We start from the raw sequence: 24,086 nt of genomic DNA, 5'->3' as shown, positions 1-24,086 counted from the left end.
ATATTATTCAAGGAAATAGTCACATACATGAAATAAAAAAGATACTGAAGCATCTCTGAAAGGCTCACTCACCTGATAATCCTCCTCTGTGATGAAGAGGTTGTTAAGTGCTTCATTGACTGATTTGTTGTTGTGGTTCTGTACTGATCGCAGGTAGGGTTTGACCAAAGGCAGCTGTTTCACCTGTGGACACACATGTACAGACATCATCTCACTAGCAATGGTTCCATCCAATTTTAGCCCCAAATTTGACACATTTTCAGAGAGGAATTAACATCCACAACTTCTCCTTCATGAAAGATTAAGTGTACCTTGCTGAAGAAGTTGACAGCGCGGGAGTGGTCCAGTCTTGGGGAAAGCACTATGAGCAAATCATTCAGTAACAAGGGCTTGAACTCCAAATAGAACTGGGTGGCTTTGTAGTACAGCTCCACATTAGCCACCTACACAGGGTGCAGAGAGAAAGACACAATACAAAAACAGCGAATAAAACACTGGATCTTGACTATAGGCAATATGAGACATGATGATTATTATTTTACACAGTGAGAAACCTCAGAAGGTGTGACGATATTTGAGCACAATCTTCATGTCGGGATCAAATCAAAGTGTACCTTGGTGATGATGTCTTTGAACTGCCCCTCCTTCCAGGCATCTGTCGGGTGGTTCATCATGGTGATGATGGCATTGTCGAACTCCTCGTACTTGTCGTACAGGAAGACCAGCTCGGCCCACAGGTGAGCCTGCTCCGCCGCTCTCAGGACCTTTGGGATGTTAACTCTGGACCAGAAGAGCTCCAGATGCTCCCTCATCTTCTGTGGCTTGAACTTGGAGTAAAGGATGGCCAGCTCTGTGAACATTCCCATGTGGGCGCGTTCCAGGCCCAGGGCGGCCTCCAGCATGGTGATCAGCTCCTCAAAGTAGCCGCGATCCTGAGAGAGAGGACGAAGGATTGAGTAGGGTAAGTCACGTCTCAAAATTACATCAAAACACAGTACACCCCTGTGTATTGTAATCTTATTTGAAACAACATGTCAGACGTTGAAAATAAATTCTATTTCTAGCTTACTTGGTAGTAGTTGATCAGCTCCTCAAGCTCGTCAGCATGCACCACGATGTGGAGGCCGCACATCTGGGCCAGTCTGAACTCCTTGCCATCCACGCAGGCGAAGCACACCTCTTTCCAGGTGCGGGTGCTGTTGGCCTTGCGGGCGCCATCGACAGCGGCCTGGTACTCCCCGAGGTGCACCAGAGTTGAAGCCAGACGGCCGAAGTTGGAGACGTTGTTGTATAGCAGTTTAGCAGCCTCGTACATTTTCTCATCGTAGCAGCGGTCACCAACCTACATGAGAGATAACAATAAAGGCTGTTGGATTTTTTTCCCTGACGGCTTTACTCACAAAGTGTTACTATGACAACGTGCCTGACCTGTTGGATGTGTGCATTGTTGGGTCCGTTGATGAACTCCTCCAGTTCAGCCAGGCGATTTGTCTTGGCCAAGGCAAAGATTAGCTCGGTCTCCACGTAGGACTCACGGGCCTTCTTACGTGCCATCTGAAGGAATTTGACCAAGTCCTCCCAGTTACCTGAAACACATGGACAGTAATATTAAGCTGCTGGTGTGTCTTTTCTTGGAAGTTGTGGAACACTACCTCAACTTTATTTTATGCTGATGGTGTGCCGTTTGAATAAAGTATTGCTACACTTGCTGCAACTATCAGCAAATTCTCCTCGAGGACAAAACTCAAATAAACTCCATAACACAGCCAATGTGCCCAATATTAATCGCTTTCAATCGAAGTGGCACTGACAAATGGCTTACAGCTTTCTCTGAAACGCTGCCTTCTGTTCGTAGTGATTGGTCAGCTCACAGTAAGTCAGGTTTTATTCCTTCCCTCATTGGCAGATGCACAGCAGCACAGCATTAGACACTTCAACAAGACAAAATAAAATCTCAACCACAAAAGTCTGGTGCTTTTTTTCCCCTCTGCCATCTTTTCTTACTTGAGTTCAACATATCTCCTTACCGCTCTTATCAGCAGCCTGTACCACCTCCATGTATGCAGAGGGATCATCAGCTTTGATGTAGGAGTCGATGGCCTCTTTAACCAAGTCCTTCTGTAACTGAGCCTTAGCCAGCTGGCTCCACACAGCCGGCTCATTGCAGCGTTCTGCAAACTCATAGGCCCGGTCCAGGTTGCCAATATGTTCGATCAGCACCTACATGAAAATAAAATATGGATGGTCAGCACGTCTTCAGTCCATAAGGTACCTGTCTAGCTGTTTAAGAGCTAATGTCTGACCTGCACAGCAGAGGTGTTGACGTCAAACTTCTTGAAGATGGCAAAAGCCTCCTCGAAGAGCTCGTTGCTGATGGCAATGTTGGCGATATCTGGAGCGTCATAGTTGTCTAGCCTGCTGATGTACTCCATAACACGAGTACGGTCAGCTTTGATCGCTGTGAGGATCAGCAGGTTCTGCAGATTTCTGTGGGAAAGAGAAGACAAACAGCCCTCAGCACACTTTAGATTTGCAATTTGATTTTGAAATGTCCCATGGGACCAAAGCAAAACATCCAAAGTATTGGAGCTACACACCTGTGCTCACTGAAAACTGAGTTGTCCAACACAATCTTCTCCAGCAGCTCAATGAGCTCGTTAGGCAAGTCTGCTGTCATGAAGGCCTTGACAGTGACTGACACCTCCTCTGGGTCCTGGGTTTCTGACAGGGCTGTCTGTACCACCTGAGGACAAAGGAACAGAGGCTTAGAGAAGCACCATGCAGCTGTATAAATACGAGATCAAAGTTGTCTTTTATATACTTTACCTGGTCAATGAGTGGTCGTCTGAAGGGGTTGCTCTCCAGCAGCACACTGGCCCAAAGGTCAGGGTCTTTGCGGCGGACCAAGTAGCGTGACAAGCTCTTGAAGAGGGAGTTCTCGTTGCAGACCTGATATGAACAAGAACAAAAAGGACAAGACAATTAAATGTACTACATCAAAAAAGGATGGTGAATTGAAACAACCATTTGGGTACACAAGTACAAAAATTGCTCCTTACATTGATGAGTTCCTGATCACACTGTCCTCTCTCGTAGGCCACACAGGCCAGGTGCGGGTCTCTCTTCTCGCAGTACTTTCCCACCACGCGGCTGTCATAGAATGGGTTTTCCCTCAGGAAGCGTTCAGGGTTGTTGTTGCTGTCAATGTAGATCTTGGCCAGAGCATTATGGGTGGCAGGCTCCTCACAGCCTTCATGGATGCGAGACTCCAGCCAGGGCAGCAGCAGCTTCAGTCTGTCAGAGACAAAGAAGGACTCCATCTGTTCATACAACTTCTCAGACAAGGATGAAACCCAAGGTGAATGCTATTTGGAGAATTAGATCGACAATGTTCTTCATATGGGGATTTCAAATGTATTCGGTTGTAATGTTTAGAAACACGTGGGTGGAATCGTGCAGCACCTGTTCCTCTTTTCCACTTCAGCGACCAGTTCATCAGTGGAGAACTGTCCCCTGACAACTAGGATCAGGCTCTTGATGACATCTTCGGAGCAGTCCACGTCTAAGAGACCACCGACCACAACAGGCAGACGGCTGGGATTAACCTAAAACACAAATTTAGCAATAAATCATTATGTTATTTCTATGATTCCTATAATTGTCATGATGAATCTGAAAGTCTCACCATAAAGCCTTACCTTCTGGACATAGATCTCAATGTACTTCTGCAGGTTGTTGCGGTAAAGGTAGAGGACCAGGTCATGGACAAAGTCAAAACGGTCACAGACGATGATCAGTGGCAGCTGGTCGGTGAGTTTGGCTTCCTGTCCATCAAACACAGAGGAGGGAAATATGCGACGGTGAGTGTAAGATTACACAACTTACCACACCTCCATACAAGCCACAAAACATCAACCAATCTTAATCCAACAGGTCTGAAAATGAAATTTAAGGCATCATTTTCTGGCTCCAGAGCCAACTCCTCTTGATTCAAAAATGACACATTTGACAAACTATGAAGAGGGGGAAAAATAAAAGGTTTGTCACTACAACAAATGGAAGTTAGTGTGTTTCACAGAAGAGACACATAACAAGAGCTCTAAATACTCTAAAGGAGCTTTCTTATCAACAGGCAGAGAGCTGCCATTTGTCAGATCAACACTAGACAGCGCTGACCACGAGAGTCCTCTGTACCACAATATACTGGTGTGCTGACACACTGCTGCCATACACACTGACAGAGGATTAGCAAACTGGGATTGTGCAACTTGTAAATATCATGAAAGATCATGCTGCACTGACTAAAAGCTGCTACTAGGGGACTACACACTATACACACACCTTCAATGTCCTAAAATATGGAGTACAGGACCTCCAACTTATTCACCATTAATTTCAGCTACACACAAAACATTCGTTGAATGACTAGGACTACATAAAACTAAAAAAAACCCAGCCCTGGTTGCACCCCAGTGGGTGTATGGATTGTGGCGTATAAGCACATACGACTCCATACAAATCCCAGTTTGAATCCTAAAGGGAAGGGATGAAAGCAAAAAAAGAAGGGAGAAGTCCTGTGCTGAGGGGAAAGATTGTTTTACCTGATACATGTCCTGCCATTCCAAAGACAAAAGAGGAAAAGCACAAAAGATAATTGACTGCCATCAGGATGGTTCAACATTTTTAACCAATACAGGCAGATTGCTGGGGACCTGCTAGCAACACGATAGTAATCATTATCTAATCTTTAGAAATGAGTCAAAATGTTAATCTGTGAAGATTTTCCTCTAAGAGCATGTGGTATTCAGAAGACTAAGTAGGCACTTTAAGAAGGATGTGTAATGAATGAAGACTGACTGGAAATGGGAATTCCAAAATTCAAAAAAAGCCTTTCTGGTTCAGACGAGAACTAATAGTGGGAAAAAAGTCATACCAAAGCAACACTGTAGATCAGAAACAGAAAGATATAGTGTATGTGTGAGAGAGAGTGACTAAAGGAAGAGAAAGGACCGTGTTAAAGAGGAGAAGAGCTGCTGGATGTCAGTGTTTCATCACTCCAAATGTCCCTGCAGCTTTACCTTGAGGAAGTTCTTGACACGCTCGGGGTCATAGCAGTTGCTCTCTCTGCAGATCCTCTCCACCTCTTTGATCTGGCCCGTCTTGCAGGCAGCCTGGATGTATTTGAAGTGAACCTCGGGGTCCTGACTGAAGTTCACGATAGAGCCCAGGAAGTAGAACAGACCTGAGAGACAGTCACTTATGATTAGCTTCAAAAGACATGGATGTCTCCAGCTCCTCCCATCTAATTACAGCATTATAGATCCAGTAATACATCCTGAAAAGATATTACTGATGTAAAATTTAGCTTCATGACTGCAGTTTTTTCCTTCCCCATTTAGCTTACTTACATTTTATGCTCCATGATTCCAGTAAGAGCAGAGGAGCTGAACTAATTCCCCCCCAGGCCATTCTTTACAGTCAGTATTGATTGTCCTGCCTCTGCTCTGGCCTACATGTCTAATTGATAGTTAGGGGACATCAATCTAAGTACATGGGCAGGAGGAAATGGCTGCACAAATAAAACTGACGGACAAAAGAAATGCCACTCCAACATCTAGGCTGGAAAACAGTGAATTAGCCAACTGTACAAAACATAGCTTAAACTTTCAAAGATTGCATTAGCTACTTTTCAATACTTCATGTCTCTGAGTGAACTGGGTCTTATATGCAAACGTCTCATCAGTGAGTATGAAAACTATACTATAAAAAAAAACAACAACATTTGTATTGTTTGGATTATAGATTAGTGTGTCATTCAAAAAGATTTGAATGTCAAATTAAGCCGTACACCACGATCAAGCTTGGGATCTCACCTTCAAAGCTCTTGAAAGACTCAAAGAGCTCAGTGAGAGCCTGCGTGGTGAGCTGTTCATGGTACTTGGAAGCCACCTGGACACAGATCTGCAGGTTCTGGCGGATATTGGCTGACAGCATGGCCCTGAGGCACTCCAGAGAGTCCTCCACTGACAGCGAGCCAAAGAAGTTCACCAGCCACTGGAGGTGGAAGAGGGAATGTTGGTATAAGCCATAGGTTGTACATTATCTACCAAGGAGTTTATCGAATATGTAAAAAGAAAAATGGTTTCAGTTTTACTTTCAGCCTACCTCTGGGTTGAGCAGGTGTGTGTGCACCACAGCACGCTTGATGTCGTACAGGTCTGTATAGTGCTCAAGTGCCCGTTGCAGGAGTCCAGCCTTCTCACAAAGCTGGGCGATGTGGGCACGGTCGTAGTTGGTGAACATCTGGTTGCCCAGGATAGCATCAGCAACCTGCACCAAAGACATGTGGCAAAGAAAAAGGTTAGAAAAAGCGCAGGCCAAGCTCTATTTATCTGACTCATTTTAGTAGGTGTAGATGTGTCCACCTGTGGAGCGTGCATGAGGTTCATCTCCAGGAGGCGAGTCTGCAGTGGTCCTTCTGAAGGTCTATTGTTTTTCAGAGCGTCCAGGAGGAACGAGGTGCACTGCTGGATCAGGTTGTACTCCATGAATACGTCCACGATCTGAACAGATATGGAGACGTACAGGTAAGAACTCAAAAAAGGAATAGTACCCATGCTTTTATAAGATGCTAAATCCCTGGCATCAATGTGTCAAATATCAACATTTCTTTGAAAGCCACGCTCCACTGCTCAACACATTAGTATACAACACCTCCCTCCAAGTAAAGCAGAGCACTCTTGCCACAGTCTCCTGAAGTTAAGCACCACTGGCCACATGCAAATTAAAAGTTGTCTGACTACAATACATTTCCTTCTCTAAAAGGTTGAGGACAACCTCTGATGCAATGCGTTTTATTCTTTAAACTCTTGTTCCCTGCCAGTGCAGCACTTGAGGCAACACAGAAAGCTGTGTCAGCAGTTGACTTTTCCAGTGCAGAAGGACTGCAGTGGCAGGAAGCTAAGGAAGAGGTGCATTTCCTTTATACAACAGGATCGCTGACGTTTACAGATGTTGACATGTGTGTGACTCAGTGAAACAGTTTGTCCAGTTAAAAGTCTGGAGTTGATTTGTTAACTGCTGACTTTGGATATAAGAAGGTCCAAATGAATAATTTTATTTGGCAAAGTATAGTTAGATCCCTAATCTCAAAGACAGCACAAGCCAATCGTACTTGCGCTGTAGGGCAGCGGGCAACAGTTGATTTTCAAACTTGTTCTAGATTTCAGTCAGAGTACGAGCTACATCTTTTAAAAGCTCTTAAGCAGAGACCTGTTCCACACAAATATATATTAGCAGAATTTGAAGTTATATCAATTTGAAAAATCTATGTACCCCTTAATGGAAATAACTCCTCCCTTTCTCTGACCTGTGTGATGTCTGCCAGTGGCTCTTCATCCTGGACCAGCATCTGAGCAAACTGCAGGCCTTGTTCAGGGTTGATCCGCATCACATTCCTGAGCAGAAAGATCCAGTCTGGAGTGTAGCCCACCTGGAACAACAAAACAAAAGTCAACAAAGTCCAATAAGAAAGGCTCAAATGTTCATTATACGCATCTTCATTTAACCATGTGACATTTTTGGTGTTACACTTGAAACTAAATCCTTGACGTAAGCATTAGAGAAGGTGTTCAGTTTTGAAATGCATTTAATATGGGTGTTACTTCTTCTTTTATGGCCTTACAAATCATCACTGGGAATCATTTAAACTTTAAGTGCTAACACCTCAGCAAGACAGACATACCTTCTTGGCATACAGGACAATCTTGGGGAACTGACCAGTCTCTGCAAAGCACTGGATGACTTTATTGGGGACGTTGGCCCTCAGGTAGACACTGAGAGCCAAGGTGGGATCCACTGCCTTCACCAGGTCACCCAGTTCCTCTGAACATTCCAACTGAACCACAGGACAAATAACATTAGCCATGTAAGCAATTCATTTTTCATTTGAAAAAATACATACGGTGTTATTCTTTTCTCTTTCCTTTATTTTTCTTTAATTTTTTTTCCTCTTTTTTTCCCCCTATTTTCAGTCTTTGCTGTGTTTTTTATAATACTGCATGTTGCATCAATGACAGCAGGGAGCATACTGAGCAAATTTAGTAAATATGTGGGTGACAAAAAATAAACGTTAAAATTAACTGAGATATGATGAATAGGAAATGAGGGAATGTCCATATTCTGTTGTACAAGTTACAGTTTCTAAGAAAAACTTCACAAATTCCTTACATAACACATGTTCTCACATGATCCAAGATAATAGACGAATTATATAAACAAATGGGCAGTTCAGGAAGAACCTCTTCCTGTGAGTGGGGGCTTAGATGGACATCTACAATACCTTGTCTTCCTTGAGCCACTTCTCCAGAAGCTGCTTTCGTCCCTGCTGGAGAACAGGCCTGCAAAGCTCCAGGGACTCAAACTTGTTGAGCTGGCCCTGATCCAACAGGATGCCAAAGTACTGCAGCAAGGGGGAGGTCTGGCCTGGCTGAGTTGGAACGCCCTGGAAACGACGGATGGTGTCTGGGGTTCGCAGAATACCCTGAAAGGGAAAAGGTCAACTTAAGGTGAGAAAAGGGCTGAACCCTGCTAAAAAAAAAGGTAAAACAAGTGGTTAGAACATAACACAATAGTAGTACCTTGGGTGCATTGGCAGCAACCTTGGCAGCCTCGGAGTAGTTACCCGCAGCAAACAGGTTGTTGAACTTCCGTGCAAAGAGCTCTTCTGCGCCAGCAAGGTTGTTGCGGACAGCTAAGCGCAGAGCCAGGTCTGGATTCTGGAGCACGTTAGTGATGTAGGGGATGATGTTTTCTTCTTCCACACAGACTGAAAGAACCTGTGTAACAGGAAAAATTATGATAAAATCTGACAGCATGACTTCAAAGCTTTTTGTTTGTATGAGTCCAATTCAAATACCCACACTTCCTTATTGTATTGTATTTGCTTGATGTCAGTTCAGTATCATTTATTTTGCCTTTTGGTGAAGGGTCTTGAAGTGACAATCATGTGCTTCTTTCATATATGAAGCATCAAGTGAAGTCAGATGCCGCCTAACACCACTTAAATAAATGTTTAGCAAGGCTCTGAATTTAAGCTATGCTGCAAAATCAACCAGGCCAACAGAGTTCAGTTTCAAGTGGATTTAATGGATGGTATTTTTTATCTTAACTCATCTTAAATATATCTGGCATAAACCAACACATTCCTTATTCACATCCTGTGCCAGAAATAAGCAGAGTGAGCAAGCGCAGCTGAATAGCATTAAACTCCTTTAAATGCTGTCTGGCCTTGGGATGTGGCTGCTGAATGCAAATATATTATTAGTGGGTCAGTGTAACGCATGGCTTTTGTGAGCAGTCTGGCAACAGAGAGTGAAAGGAGGAGGAGTTGAATGAAAAGAGCAGGATGAAGGAAAGGGGAGGGGGGCAAAGGAGAAAGACAGCCACTGTTGGCCCCTCTACAAACAAGCCCAGCAGGTCAGTGCCCCAGCTTTTAACACGGGTGACTAGACCTCATTCTTCCTGCCACAAGAGCAGAATCGCTTAACGTGGGTGGACTAATTGGAGGTAGTTGAAATAATAAAAAGGACACAAAAGAAGGAGTAAAAATAGTTCCATTAGAGGAGGTTCTGTGTTCCTCTCAGTATGATGGTGTGATCAGGGAGGAGGAGACAGCACCCGAAAGAGACGAAGAGGTTAATATCGAAGACCGGAATGATTATAACCAGAGTTGTCCAGACAAATATACTATAGCAATACCGTTCGGTCAACATGAAGTGTAACAAGCCACATAAATACAATGATCAGAGTCGAATGGAAAAAAGACACAAACTTGCCAGAACAACTACAGAGCACCAAGCATCAGATGACACACAAGCTTTCGTATCAAGTAATTCACTGGCTCAGACACAAACACACACACACACAGAATAGCAAAACTGGAGGGCAGACATCATAGGTCTCTGCCTTGCTAATGACGTGAAAGACAAGGTGCAGTTTCTGATTGGATGAGAGTATCAGCACTAAGAGGATTGCGGGCACCAGGCTGTGCTTCCCACTTCAGATCATGTGCTAAAGAGTGGTGGGCCCTTTGCTCCCTCTTGCTCTGTTGCTTTCTCTCACTCCTTTCCCTCTTCTCTCTCTTTCTGTTGTGTATGCAGCAGTTTGGCGCTGCAGCTATCATCACTGCATGTCAATGTCAGACCAAGTCCGGCACACACTGCCTGGTCTGAGTCACAGTGTCAGATCTGATGTTAAGAATCAAACTCACAAGCAAGCACTGCTAAGCTCCCAATAAGAAACTTTTCACTTATTCTTGCACATTGCCCAAGTTCCCCTGTCACTGGACTACATGGTTTGCTTTGCGTCTCTGTTCATGTGAAAAAAATATAGACAAACATCCAAGTAGCAGAGAAATATCAGAGACTAATTTGTATAAAGTGATCAGGATGCATATTTATTTTTTTTTAGTTTTTGTTTTTCAGGATTATGTCTAGACCTTACTTTAACTCAGAGTGAGGTTGTGGCGGTATTGATTTTTTCGCACCGCGATGACAGGACAGCACATCACTGTGGTTAACCACCATTTAGTTCAGTACTGTCTTTTTTCTAACCAACTCTACATACTGGATGGCTTTTTTCAAGGGTGATATTTCTTTACTTTGTTAATGTTAACTTTCACCGGAGTACCACTATACCACAACACAAATATTCAACTACAACCCCAAATCAAAAAAAAAAAAAAAAAGGGACACAGTATCAAACAAAAATTAAGGATGCAGCCATTTGCAAAACGTTGAATATATTTACTGTTTTCAATTTAATACATGTCGGAAAGGATTAGCAAACTATCACATTCTGTTTTATTTTAGCATCTCAACTTCTCTTAAGTCCGTATCAGGTTGCCAACATTGTTGGTAACCAACCCACACAACTGGAGGCACTGGGCCTAGACAGTGGCCTATTATCTCTCACATCGCTGCATCTAAGTATGTGTCTCTGAGCATGTGATGTGTGTACACACACACATACGCACTTTGCTGCCCCGCCATACCGCGAAATCCGTCACTGCCTCAGATCAGCTTTCCTCACTTCACTCAATTATTCATGTGGTGTGTGGCCTGGCAGGAACATTATTCATCAGCTGGATGGATCCAGTTCTCCTCTCTGGTTCAGCTTTACAAAAGCAGCGAGACACAACCCTCTCCCCCCTCTCTATGTGAAACACTACACCTTGGATTATTTATGATGCCTCCCGGTAAAGTCTGAGCTTGCCTGATGACGACAGACAAACAAGGAGTTGTTGTTATTACTCCATTCAACAACTGATGTTGATGTTGTACTTGTTTGTGTTCGATGACGTGTCAGATTTGCTGTGTGACATGACCTGATGACTTAAGGTGCAAGTAATAACGGCATGGTTCTGATGTGGCTGTGTGAAACATGTTTGGAAGAACATTTAGTTTCATCAGCAAAATTATACTTTGACATTAAAAAGACTGAGCAGCCATGTTTAACGCGCATTTAATTTCCCTGAGCACATAAGAAGAACACTGGTTGACATTCTTACCTGTCCCTTCCTGTTGACCCCAATGATGCCTGAGGTGGCCTCATGTGGAGCAGTAACAAAGATGGTCTCCCCACTGATGCGGTTCATGTAGATGCAGGTGCCTGTCTCCAAGTCATACAAGTGAATGTAGCCGTATTTGGTAATAAGGAAAACCACATCTTGCTTGGAGCTTATCTGTCAAACAAAGATGACAAATTATGTCTGTTAATTTAACCATGTTCTTAATATATTATCGCCACACTTATTTAGTCAATTAGTCTTTGTCTGAGGAGGAACTGTCAATTTTTTTCAAAAATTCATTAGAACATAATAATTATACTATATCTGTCTTGTTCAAATTTAGTAAATCGAATTACATGTCAGTAGGGACAAGAGGATTTAAGATTTTTATCATAGATCAATTGTGAATTTCCATCATTGGGATAATCGCAAATCGAGTGAACGTGAATATCCTCATGGGTGCCAATTTACAGTCAGTGACTGATTTTTCATTATTAATTTCTACAAAGGGGAGCGTGCATCTTTCTAGTCATTCCAAATTCGGAGATTAGCAGCCCAAGATTTATTCATCCTTTATGCATGCAGGAAGTCCTTTTAATTTATGATCACCTTATTTAAAAAGAAAAAAAAAGGATTTTCACTAACAAAAAGATTTATGTCCTATGCATGTGTAAGGTAGAGTTTTTAGCAACTTTTGATGATTATGGTAATAATATTGTGAATTGCAATTATTCTGCCCAGGATAATCATGAGATTAAGTTTTTATATTGTCCTATGCCAACATCTTATTTCAAATTTGTTCAGCAGAGACTTTTTGAAGAAGTGACAGCTCTATTCTGAGCCCGGTCCACACCTGCATGGCCACAGGGAAGTCATTCTGGGCTTCTGGAGGGAAGAACACATCCACTGCTTTCTTTGGAAATGGCTGGTTGCCAGCTGGTGGGGTCCCCACTTCAATGATGTGCAACTGCATTGAAAGTGAGAAAACACACGAGAATCAGGGAGGATTTGTAACAGCAATGCATATGACATTAAAATCCGTTTCCATTGATAAGGCATTAACATCACTGACCTTTCCTCCTGCCTGGCCTCTGACCGCGAAGCAGAACAAAGTGGACTCCTCTGTATTTCCCTCCATCTTGAACTGGGCAAAGCTGGCAGCATGCCCTTCAATGGGCTGAGAGACTTTTCTGTCAACAGAGTAGAGCTGCATGGCTCCTACCACCCGATTTTGCTAAAAAAAAAATAGGCAAAACAAATACTTATAAATATAAATGTATATACAAACAAACTGACCAATACTATAAATGTAAGCTACTGTGCATCTATAGTCATTTATGCAAGCAAGTTATCTATTGTATATTTTCTGCGATGAAGAAATGTTTCAAGCAGGATTTCATATAATCTATGAAGACATGAGCAGTAGATTACCTGGGCTGAGATGCCGATGAGCAGGAGCCATTTCTGCTTGGCGTCAGTGCGGTAGTTGATGATCTGGCAACCTGCCAGGCTGGAGTGGCGGTCAAAGACTTTCACAGGCTGTGAGTCACCCTCCATGCTCCAGTGGTAGACAGCATTGTCAGTCACGAGTGCAACTGTGTTAAGAGAGATCCACTTCCAGAAGGTGACATCGTCCGTCATGGTGTGTGCCTTCATCTTGCTCTTCATTTCGATGTTGAAGATCTGAAGGGTTTTGGCGGCTAAAGGGGGGAGAGAAGGGGCAGGAGCCGGGCCCCAGTAGAGTGTTTTAGTTTCTGACGACAGTGTCTCAACACATAGGAAAAGAAACACACCAAATTTCAATAGAGGAGGGAGATTAAAATTTGAAATATTGGTAGTCATGACACAGAGGTCATCAAGCAACGACGTCATGACTGATAGAAAGGGGATGCCATACATGCTGTAGTCGGAAATTGTGTTACATGTGAGGTGTAGCGAGACAACTGGTGTAGAAATAATGACGCAAGTGAAATCAATTAAATTTAGGCCTCCAGAGAGGCTACACAAGGTGTCACTCTGTCAATTCAGCGCACTTCAAGCAAGTACATTTTTCTGTTCTGAACTCTGAGGTTATATTATGATTTGGCAAGTTAATACAAATACATAACTACAGAGGTGCCCAGTACCAGATAAAAGTAGAGTTATGCAAGTTAAGTAAATAAATAAGCTATTAGTTAGAGGAAGGTTACTTTCAATGATCAATAACTAGTATGTGCACCTTATAGTTTTTGAGAGAGGGTGAAAAACGTAATACACGCATACCTTTCTTATTTGTAACTTAAGAATATGTAATAGCAAACACAGTATCTAACTAAACTGACCACAGCTCGGGTAAGATGTTTGATAAATGTACTCAGCATATGTAATGTATTATTATGTCCGACTACTTGGTCAGCCCCGTTAAATGAAAAAAGTCTTCATTGACAGAAACAAAGCAGACAGAGGGTGGAAGCAGGAAACAAACAACTCACAAAGAAGGCAAACACATCTGCATCTGAGTTCAATATACAACACTTGAACACGACAGTTAAACAGATACGTGGAGGCACAATTACAGGGGAAGGGAAGATTTTAAGCAATTAGGAGACTTTTGGACAAGCGTCGAAGGAAATGTTTCCAATAATGATTATGGTCGATCGGCTAGAATTGAGTTTAAGATGTTTTGTGATGTCCTGATAAAAGATCAGAAACTAAATGTTCAAAAAAGGTGCACTCACCTGCATTTTTGTGTATTAGTTAGGGTTAATTTAGTGAGCTAAAGCTTTATTAAAAAAGCAGTGTGACGTCCTTGTTTGCTCATTATTCAATACTCGTCAAAAAAGTGAGAAAAAGTAAAAGACCAATACGTTAGCACAACAGTCAAGATCATTTTGCCATCACTAAGCCATGGGATCAGAGGACAATAAGCAGTGTGGTGAATGGACCACTTGCAGCAGCAGCCAAATTTCAACGAGCAAGCAAAGGAATTTTTAATTGAGTCATGATTCATGATCAGCTGTTTGAGGTGTGTGCACATTGTGTCCGTTTTTTTTTTTGTTTTTTTTTCAGACAAGGTTACATGAAAAGATTAAGGCTCAATACTGTGTCACATGACAAGCATCATTATGGTAGACTGAGCAGGGAAGACAGTGGGGGAAGAAAGAGGGAGGAAGCGTCTACACTGAGCCTACGCTACAGAACTAATGACTGGTCTTTTCCTCAAAGTCATAACAAGTCCTCTGTAATAGCACAACTTGTATGCTATGGCTGACGAAGAATGTGTATTGCTGAAACTTTACTCTGTTTGTAAGACTCATTGCTTTAAGATTTTATTTAAAAAAAAAATAGTACTTTAATTGCCTCTTCCTCACAACAGTATAATTTTGTGACCTGTCATCATAACAATTTGAGCCCATTTACTACAAACTGGGGGATCAGTGTATTCTTATCTGGAGCATTAAGACAATAACTTCAGTAGAACATTACAAACATTATCAGGGTGAATGTTACCAATAACAATTTGCTTGTCCTAAAATAGTCATAACAAGGAGCCTTGTGCGTTTGATGTCTATCATTCAACCAGTCAGCATAATGAGCAGAGATAGGTCTATTGTAATGCTCACTCCTTACGACGATAAGTCACATGTTTGTCAGCAATGAGCTACAACTCTATAAAAGTTCAGCACAAAGTTTTATAACTGCACATTGTACCATGTCCTCAGCAGGGAGGACAGTCAGCAAAGGATTGTTACTTAACTAATTTTTAAAAAGTGGATACATTTAAAAGAGGAGAGCCACAGGAAGTCTGCAAAGTTCTTTTACCATCAACAGCCCTGTATCAACCCAAGAGAAATTCTGATGTTGACTAGATATGTCCTCTTAAAATAAATGCTTTAAAGCCTGGTAAGTGGTTTACACAATTATAATGGTAGAATGAGTTGAGATCAATAATTTGCCCTTTTTAATGCCCTCACAACCATTGCAAATTATCAAAATGATATAGTTATTTTACAGCTGAACAGTAAGTGTTCATTAACTTTACTTTTCGCCCCCTGACAACAAGTCCCACAGGTTATTAACCTAGTTCACTTCCCCTCTGGGACTACCGTCACATCAGGAACATGAGAAATCAAATCAATGTAGCTATCAGATGCCAACAGACTTCCTAAAAAGGCTACGTATCTAAGCTGTCTGATAGTAGGACATTAATATTTGCTAAAGAGAACTATGTCGCTGAATGAATGAACATTTATTGAACACAGTTGAGAAACAAGTGAGACAACAGGTCTGGGTAATTACCACTTCACACAGGTGGACTATGACATGGATTTCAAATGAAAATCAAGAGGAAATGGTAATTAAAATGAAATATTTTTTACCCACAGTATAACCACATGTAAAACAGCTTCTAAATCACTTAAACATGTAATAAAAATGATGGAATGCCAGCAAGCTATAAGACTGTGAAAGCTAAATCCTGTTTATGAAGAAATGTTTTCAATGGCCTAGGTGTGGAATAAGGTCTCAATAATGATTCAGAAATTGGTTAAGAAATATGAAAAATTTTATATGCTAGGCCACTGACTTAGCGAGGCAACTACCAATGCTACACAATGGTGCATAATGTGATGTCAGCGGTAAACAATACAGTCAATATGCTTCATTTGTTTACTGAAGAGGGCCATTCTGAATCGGATAATTCACAGATATGGTCGTAAACAGGATTTTGCTTCCACAGCGAAGTAGTTAAATTTCAACTCACCGTCTGCAAACACATAAGAAAGCAGTAAAGAAAAAAAAAAGAACATAGAAAAGACAAAAAGAAAAACAACAAAAAAGTCAAAGCAATCATGATGCTGGACAAAAATAATTAAAAATATGCTACTTTGAATAGTTACAGGACAAACGTTTGGAAAAAACATACATGTTGGCCAATAAAAATTACTTCACAGCAGAAAACTAAAGTAACTGGATGTGTATGGACAGAAATAGATGAAAATAATAATTTATAAATAATCTTGATAATTTAATGGATAATGTCTATGTTGAACAGACATGTCAGAACTTACTGCTGCAGGGGGCTAGTTAAAAAAACAACACTGAAGTAACATACTCTTGTTTTCTCTGGTAGTTCCTACGCTGATTTCGAGAAATGTGGCCTCTGCCATACCAAAACTCTGCCTTACCTTTAAGTGCAATGACTTTGCTGGCTGGATTCATGATGGCGCTGTCGGCTGAGATGGGCCTGCGGATAGGTGTATTTGGGTCCGCCATGTCAATGATCACCACCTGAGTCTGATCGCCCACCTTCTCCCGGATGCAGATGAACTTATCCGACTCCATGGTTAGAGTGCTGAAGCCTATGTTAGCTGGATTGATCCCTAAGTTTTGGAGCTAAAAGAGAAGGGGAAACAAATGGAGGGTATGTTAGGTTGACCAGAAATAGTCTGCAAAAGGTTATCGTTGGGGTATATCATCATTTGCAAGGGAAAAAAAAAAAGAAAAATCAATGAGATTACATTTTTCCTGTCACAGTCTCACCGTGTACTAATGCAATATTTCCAGGGGATGCCCAGGAATCAGTGGAGCAAAATGAAACAGGGAGACATTTTTTCTTTTTTGTCAGGTAGCAGGAAATGACTTTTAAGTGTTGCAGTGAGTGCCATCGGAAACAAGGACCCCAGTGTTATATTTAAAAGTCAGTCAAATTACATAAGATGCAACTGCGGTCCAAATTTGCGGTGTGCAGGATGTCCATGTCGCACAGGTGACTGTTCTAGTGACTATTCTCTCTCTGAGCAATCAGACATCTCCACCATTGAATCTGCAATTTTGACATCAACTGTGGTGATACAAAAAAAAAGTACCAGTTACTATGCAAACATTTTTTTTAAATAGAAAGCCAATAGAAAGGGTGAGCTGAGTCGTACCATGCAGTGGAAACACAGCATTAGACTCAGCTGCTTCGCACTACAACAGCCAGTCGATGAGGTCACCAGGCCTGACACTGAGCAGCAGCTCTTTGGACACATGGAGCTGTGAGTGTTCACAACGGTTAGAGAGCTCTGATGGGTGGAGGACTAATCCAGCGCCAAATTCTCAAAGCATGGGCCAAACAGGAAACTACAACCATATTTCACAACACTGTAGTCTCACTGCAGTCTGACTTGCAGTTCATTGCATTTGGTAAAGGTCTGGTCTGTCAAGGCCACGAGGACTACGGTTGCCGCATGATGATAATTTTGTCATCACCACAACTGTCACCTGTGATAAAGGATCATAATATTATGTTAAATCACATGAAATACCCATTTGAATCCTATGGCTCATATACCATCAACCAATAAGTACACCACAGTTCAGCAGTGGTGCTTTAGTTTCCCTGATTTATAGGTCCAAGCAGAGATAACAGGACATAAAGAGATTTAACCTGTATAAAACAAAAGCCTGAGGTTATGGGTGAAATGCTTTGCATCTCATAACACCAGCAAGCTCTGCAGCCCAGCTTACTGCCAAGGCTGGAAACAGGGCATCCTGCCTGCCTCACACAAACCCTGACACAGCACTACCTAGTGAAGGCAGTGCCAAACAGATCTGGGCTGGAGCATCAAGATTCCGGTACAAGTACAAAGCATGTATCATGGTTACGATTCTAAATGAAATCAACAGAAACCACAGAATACTCTATTGTGTCTTCCTGCCAAGAAATTGCAAATGGCAATGTACTGGTGAAGTAAACGTAAAGGAAATGAAACTACCAAAAGCATTTTGTATGGGCCATGTTTTGCTGTGGCAACTTCCTCTTCTTGCACAACCTGTCAGTAATACAGTTCAGTTGTACAAATGTTGAATAAGTACCTGAAACTGGGGCATTATTTCCTGATTAAACTTGAGACAACAGCTGTGTAGATACGCCCCAATTTTATTGTTTGTTTAATTATTTGCACCGCTCTTATGGCCTAGTTTCAACTTGCCACAGAGCTGACTAGACTAAATTCCTTAATGCATTGAGGCATCACATCACACCTAGAACAGACAAAAGAAATCCATATATACAAATACACTTAATTACTTGAACATAATTTTCCTGTCATTAGCTGCTAGTAAAGTGTCTTCTGCTTGTTGTGTTCCCCTAACAAGTCTGCAACAAGGTCTCTTAACTTTAGTCTGTTTTTTTGTTTTTTTAACTTTTCTCAATTCTTAACTGATTAAAACTATTACAGTGCACAGCTACAAAGGCAGAAAATCTGACAAAGCTTCTCTTTAGAATGCAATTCTGAACTGCATCTGAATGTTTAACAATGGTCATGAATAACTGATAACTATAATAAAATTACATAAAGACTACATGCATAAAGATATAAATGCAATTTGATGAAGAGGAAAATGTTAATTTACATTCTAATGAGCTACGTTCTATATTCTAATGGCAATAATTAATAACTAAAATCATTTACCAGTCATAATGTTAGCAGGTTCCTAATTTGCTGGCCCCATAATTTCATTTTCAAATATCAAGAGCAGTTTTGAGAACACTAACTGGATCTTTGCTAAAGAGCCTACTAGGCTGGCCAACCACAATTTACCAATTTTTGGCAGAAAGTGTTCTTTTTGAGGCTTGCTAAAGATAAAATGTGGCTCCACTGTCAACAATTATCTGTAGGAGTCCTAATCAGCAAACACAAACCATAGTTCCAGGAATTGCTCAACGAAATGGCAACACCTTTTATCAATGACAGGACACACCCTTCCCCAGCCTTGCCCCACCCACATTCTTTCACTGGTGTGTAACCTGGTCCCCTTTCAATGACACGACAGAACAATGTTACTATCAGCTATGAGAAAATGACTGAAAACTGGTCTGTAGCAAGCTTTTCACCACAATGTTTCATGTTTTTGTTTTTTTTACCATGGAGGGTGACATCATAGAATAACGTCATCGCTGCTTCCATGACAATTATCGCCACCATTGTCCAGGAGGGAAACCTTGTTTACTGAGGCAACATTTATTCCAACACCATACAAAGGGACAGATCCCCTTGGGAGAATAGCCTGTACCTTACATACTGAATAAATCTGCTTTCAGTTATGACTAGCAACTGTCTGCTTGACCAGAACTGCCATCTCCCTTGAAATGGACTCACTCAACATAGACTCAAAGCAGGGCTGATCTTTTGTAACAATATCAGAAGATCCTGATCCTGTAGTGGCTCAGATCTAAGACTGTGTGTACTGAACTTCCTTATAATTGTCTCCCTGGTCTCTGCAAACCAGACCTAGGTATGTCTACATAAGGGGGGGGTTTCATCCTCTATTGTTACACAATAGTTTCTGAGACAGTTTTACGTGCTCTCTCCCTCTCACTCTCTCTCCCTCACATTTGCCATCTATTCTGGGATCAGCAGGAAGCCCTTTCATTCACAATGAAAGGCATTCGTATAACAGGAAAGAGCGACATGGCCTAATATGGTACCTCTGTCCCTTGAAATAAAGAAAAACAAACAGACAGATGTTGCGCTGCAGGATAATGGACCACACCACAGCTTGGTCTGTCTGACTGGTTTGCTATGGAAACCTTGTAGTAAAACACGGCTGTGGGCTGATGTGACATCAATAAGCAGGAATTTGGGTGAAAGCAGGTCAAACCAGTGGAGCTACAACCAAACTTGGAAACGTGGAAAATCGTTTAGTCATTTAGCTTAGCCTGCCCTGGCCTCGAAGCTGTTGCATTTAGCTTAGCTGTTAGCACAAGCGTTGATGACAGACCAAAACCTTTGGATCAATCAACAGCCTAATTAACACCAGGGTAGCGAGCGGAGAGCAAAACAGATACAGGACAAAAATTTAAGGGAGGAAAAAACAGTCAAAAAGAGGAATAAAAGAATTAATTTACATGAGAAACCTGAAGGCTAATGTTGACACTAGACCAGCGGGCTTTTGCGATGCCAGCAATGAAATGCCAGTGAGAGGCATAGTGACTCGCTGTTACACTGTGCATTAACATCATCAGTCTCATGACAAACTGTTAACTTCACCTCTTTGGCTCACTCTGTTCTTTCAGAACTACAGATTCAATGATATGACGTTATAGTAGGGCATGACTCAAGTTAGTCTCCCAGAGAGGCAATATTTTTGCATTAGAGGCAGCAAAATTGCCATGCAAATACAAAAAAGAATGTGACCCCCACTGAAATGTCCACAGGTAATGTCAACCAGTAAAGAAGACAGTCAGCTAATTGCTAAGGAAGTCTATCAAGACAGTGTCAGGAAATCAGAACCATTTAACACCAACTTATTGGATGTTTTATTACAAATTTATTTCAGTTGCACCAATCACTCAAATTAACATGATGATATACTACAGCTTGCAGGAATCAGTTGACATACAGTATGCAACAACTACTGATCAAGAATGTTTTTGTTGTAACTTTAGGTCGAACAACATTTTATCAAAGTCTACATAGTGAAATTCAAAAAGTCCATGAGAGATAAAAACAAAACAAACAAAAAAAGTTGCTGTTTATTGTTACTGTAAAAATACCCTTCATCAAGTACAGTGGCCAAATATACAATGACCCTTCTCTAGATGTCATTTAAGAGCTAAATATAAATTAGGGCTGCACATATGACGATACAGTGTGATAGTACAAATATGTCTATAGTTTCATATTACGCTCTTCCGTTTATTTAGTTGTGTAGCAAATCACAGCCTTTACTGGACTATTTTTCGCTCGTTATTTTGACGATGCTTTGCATTCTTCTGCAAGGCATGGATGAAGGCAGGAAATTTCTATCTGGATATAGGCTTATTGCAAAGCCCTAACTGAAATAAACCTTCAACGTGAGGATGCAGCTGCAGCTCGAATCAAACACCAGGGTGATCTTATCAGCTCCACTCACAGGGTGAACAAGTGCACTGCAGAGAAGAACTTTTACACATCAGCTTAAGCCTGTGCAAATCCCATCCTTTATCGGGGAATGAAAACTAATGGAAAACAGGGTAATGAACATCCCTACATAGAGTTCACTCATATAATTCAAATAGAGGATCATCTTAGCTTATGATGATCAAAACTGTATGATCTTACAATGCACTACCACTGTTTTTTTTGTTTATGTGCACCTTCATACATTCAGAATTAGACCTTTAAAAAATGCTTAATATATATCTTATATATCTTATTTATAATGTTCCTGCAACAAAGTACTTCAACTTAAATGTGAGAACAATAACTATGGAACAACATTATTTGAACATGTTTGTTTTATTCTGTCATTATTATTCTATAGAATATGGTCCCACTGCAACAGCTGCAATATATCGGGGATAGATATGATATGGGTCCCAAAAATCAATAACATTTTCTTTGCAACACAATACAAATAACAGCCCTAGTGAGGACGTTGTCTTGCTGAGTCAAAGGTTCATATTCTAGTAAAAAAATCATGAAATGGAGCGTATGGCTGCTCCTGAATTTCTCAGAGACAGACTCAGCCAGCAGATTTGAATTATTCCTAATGACCAAAAGGGAGTCCCATCTGTTGATTTAACCTGTATGCTCTTCCTTCAAAGGAAAGCAGCATCTTGCTCAGCAGAATCAAGCCGTTGTGTGTCAGTGTGTGTATCCCACACATGTAAAGTTCAAGGCAGGGCAGGGAAGGATGTGCTATGCAATGTGCTGAGGCTTGCAGCACTTCAATGCAGTGCTCCACAACAGGAAACCAGGGACCCATTGTCTACCAGCACTGAAACAACAGGCATGCCCAGTTCTGCCTCCTCCAGTACCATGTGATACTGGTGGGGGACATGTGACCATAGATAAGAGGGGATGGAGGGGGTTGAAGGAAGGAATGCATGTGTTTCTGGACCCCATCCATCTCCATCTTCACTCCAGGCCAGTTCTGCTGAGGTGGTTCTGGGACTGCAGTTTCCTTTTTTCCGCCAGACGCACGCTTTATCTTACATTTAAAAAGCGCTGCAGAATGTCAAGTGTTCAGCAAATCTCTATCCTCGACTGCCTGTCACGAGATATCAGCTGGTCAGTCACTAGCACAGTTCAAAGTGCAACATGCAAACCTTGTAAGGTAGACAGTGGCTACAGGTATGCGGCAAGAACAAATGAATTTTACTATCCAACGCCACTGAAAATAAATCTGAATTATATGCAGTTATTGTAAGCACTTCAAGATTTCAAGTCACATCTTTTCTAAATATTTAGGGAGCTGAATCCTTTCTCAGACCATAGACATCTAATTTACAACTACCGGTATATGTATATATCTGTCAACCAGTTTTTTCCCTTTACATAAGCATAACAGCTTTCATTAAATAATAAAACAATCATGCTGCCCAATCATACAATACTACATGGTATTTGGGGAAATGGTCTTGGACTTATTCTATACCTTGTGGTTATAATAACAACATCTTCACAAAGTGAACTGTTGACACAGAGGATAATGTGTCCAGGAGATACTAGCTCCTAATGGATGTTTACGATGGACAGAGAGGGTAATAACTGCAGTCTGTAAAATCTTTTCATAACTGTTAGAAATGAAGGCCTTAATGTGCAAATAACAAATAAGAAAAAAGGTGATAGTTATGTACATTATTGCTAGGTGTTCACAGGAGACACTCCAAAATGTGAACTACATATCAAACATTTAACAATAAGGGTTGTTGGCAGGTGTTTTGTAATACTTTTAGCCAGAAGAGCTAACTCGTAATATGTTTAGTAAACTTAACAAATTACTGTGTCTACTTAGAAAACATCTATGAAGAGAAACTAAATAACAGTAACATGTCATTACAGACTTGTATGTGAAATACTTTGCTGAATTAACACACTATTTGATAAGCTTAAGCTTTTGCTTTCCCCCTCACAAATCATCAACAGTGCGTATTTTGGCACCGGAAAGGAAAGCTGGCTTGTCAAACCCTGCTGGCTAAATACTGTTTGCAAGGGAAGCCTTTGTCAACACAGAATGGGCACCATGTTGTCATTATATGAATCCAAGAGCCATTTTTAATGATTACAGACGGCCAACTCCCAGACAGGGATAGGTATCGAGGACCAGATATCATTGAGATGGGTTGCTGATTGGTCAGAACCGTGACATTGATAAATACCTGGGCAATGGGTGCTGCTACTAGTGTTTGATTCATCATACATTCATTCTTTAAACGTTACATATTTTCAGTTCCCTCGGAGAAGTGTACAGCGTAGACTGCATGACAAACTGATACTGAAACTGCATATATCATGTTGTGTGAGAAAATATGGCCTTAAGTTGCAGGTAGAATATTTTACTTGACACTTCTGCAATTAAAATTCTTTAACTAGAGTCTACACTACACTATATAAATGGATGATATATAAAATTGCCAGCTATGCAAGTTGACCGGATGACAGAAGACACACAACTGCAAAGCTTGAGGGGGAGGGAGGAAGACAGAGAGGCCAACTCAAATTGTTACTTTTATGCTGCTATAGTCAGCCTACATCTGGTTCTTTGCTCCCTACACTGGGCCCAGAAA

General features: G+C 41.3%; 1 protein-coding gene across 2 annotated transcripts in view; it reads right to left on the bottom strand.

Annotated features, from left to right (window-relative positions):
• The window catches only part of cltca (clathrin, heavy chain a (Hc)), a 32,084-nt gene that overhangs the window by 5,091 nt on the left and 2,907 nt on the right, over positions 1–24,086 (bottom strand). Inside the window, exons 2-27 of one of the 2 annotated variants that reach the window (XM_037118832.1) lie at positions 16,735–16,942; positions 16,311–16,313; positions 13,001–13,269; positions 12,642–12,803; positions 12,423–12,536; positions 11,570–11,743; positions 8,640–8,837; positions 8,342–8,542; positions 7,745–7,897; positions 7,370–7,492; positions 6,426–6,563; positions 6,166–6,330; positions 5,874–6,054; positions 5,079–5,242; positions 3,699–3,824; positions 3,463–3,605; positions 3,060–3,294; positions 2,827–2,949; positions 2,598–2,743; positions 2,304–2,487; positions 2,028–2,220; positions 1,429–1,586; positions 1,070–1,342; positions 615–932; positions 312–443; positions 73–183 (exon numbers count right to left, since the gene is read on the bottom strand). In XM_037118832.1, coding sequence (XP_036974727.1) covers positions 73–183; positions 312–443; positions 615–932; positions 1,070–1,342; positions 1,429–1,586; positions 2,028–2,220; positions 2,304–2,487; positions 2,598–2,743; positions 2,827–2,949; positions 3,060–3,294; positions 3,463–3,605; positions 3,699–3,824; positions 5,079–5,242; positions 5,874–6,054; positions 6,166–6,330; positions 6,426–6,563; positions 7,370–7,492; positions 7,745–7,897; positions 8,342–8,542; positions 8,640–8,837; positions 11,570–11,743; positions 12,423–12,536; positions 12,642–12,803; positions 13,001–13,269; positions 16,311–16,313; positions 16,735–16,942 — 4,395 coding nt within the window. The remainder of the gene's footprint in view (positions 1–72; positions 184–311; positions 444–614; positions 933–1,069; positions 1,343–1,428; positions 1,587–2,027; positions 2,221–2,303; positions 2,488–2,597; positions 2,744–2,826; positions 2,950–3,059; positions 3,295–3,462; positions 3,606–3,698; positions 3,825–5,078; positions 5,243–5,873; positions 6,055–6,165; positions 6,331–6,425; positions 6,564–7,369; positions 7,493–7,744; positions 7,898–8,341; positions 8,543–8,639; positions 8,838–11,569; positions 11,744–12,422; positions 12,537–12,641; positions 12,804–13,000; positions 13,270–16,310; positions 16,314–16,734; positions 16,943–24,086) is intronic. The other variant, XM_037118833.1, reaches the window with a different exon arrangement.

Source organism: Acanthopagrus latus, chromosome 13 (assembly GCF_904848185.1).
Source record: "Acanthopagrus latus isolate v.2019 chromosome 13, fAcaLat1.1, whole genome shotgun sequence".
In the NCBI taxonomy this organism is placed as follows: domain Eukaryota; kingdom Metazoa; phylum Chordata; class Actinopteri; order Spariformes; family Sparidae; genus Acanthopagrus; species Acanthopagrus latus.
This window is presented reverse-complemented; position numbering and strand designations above follow the sequence as displayed.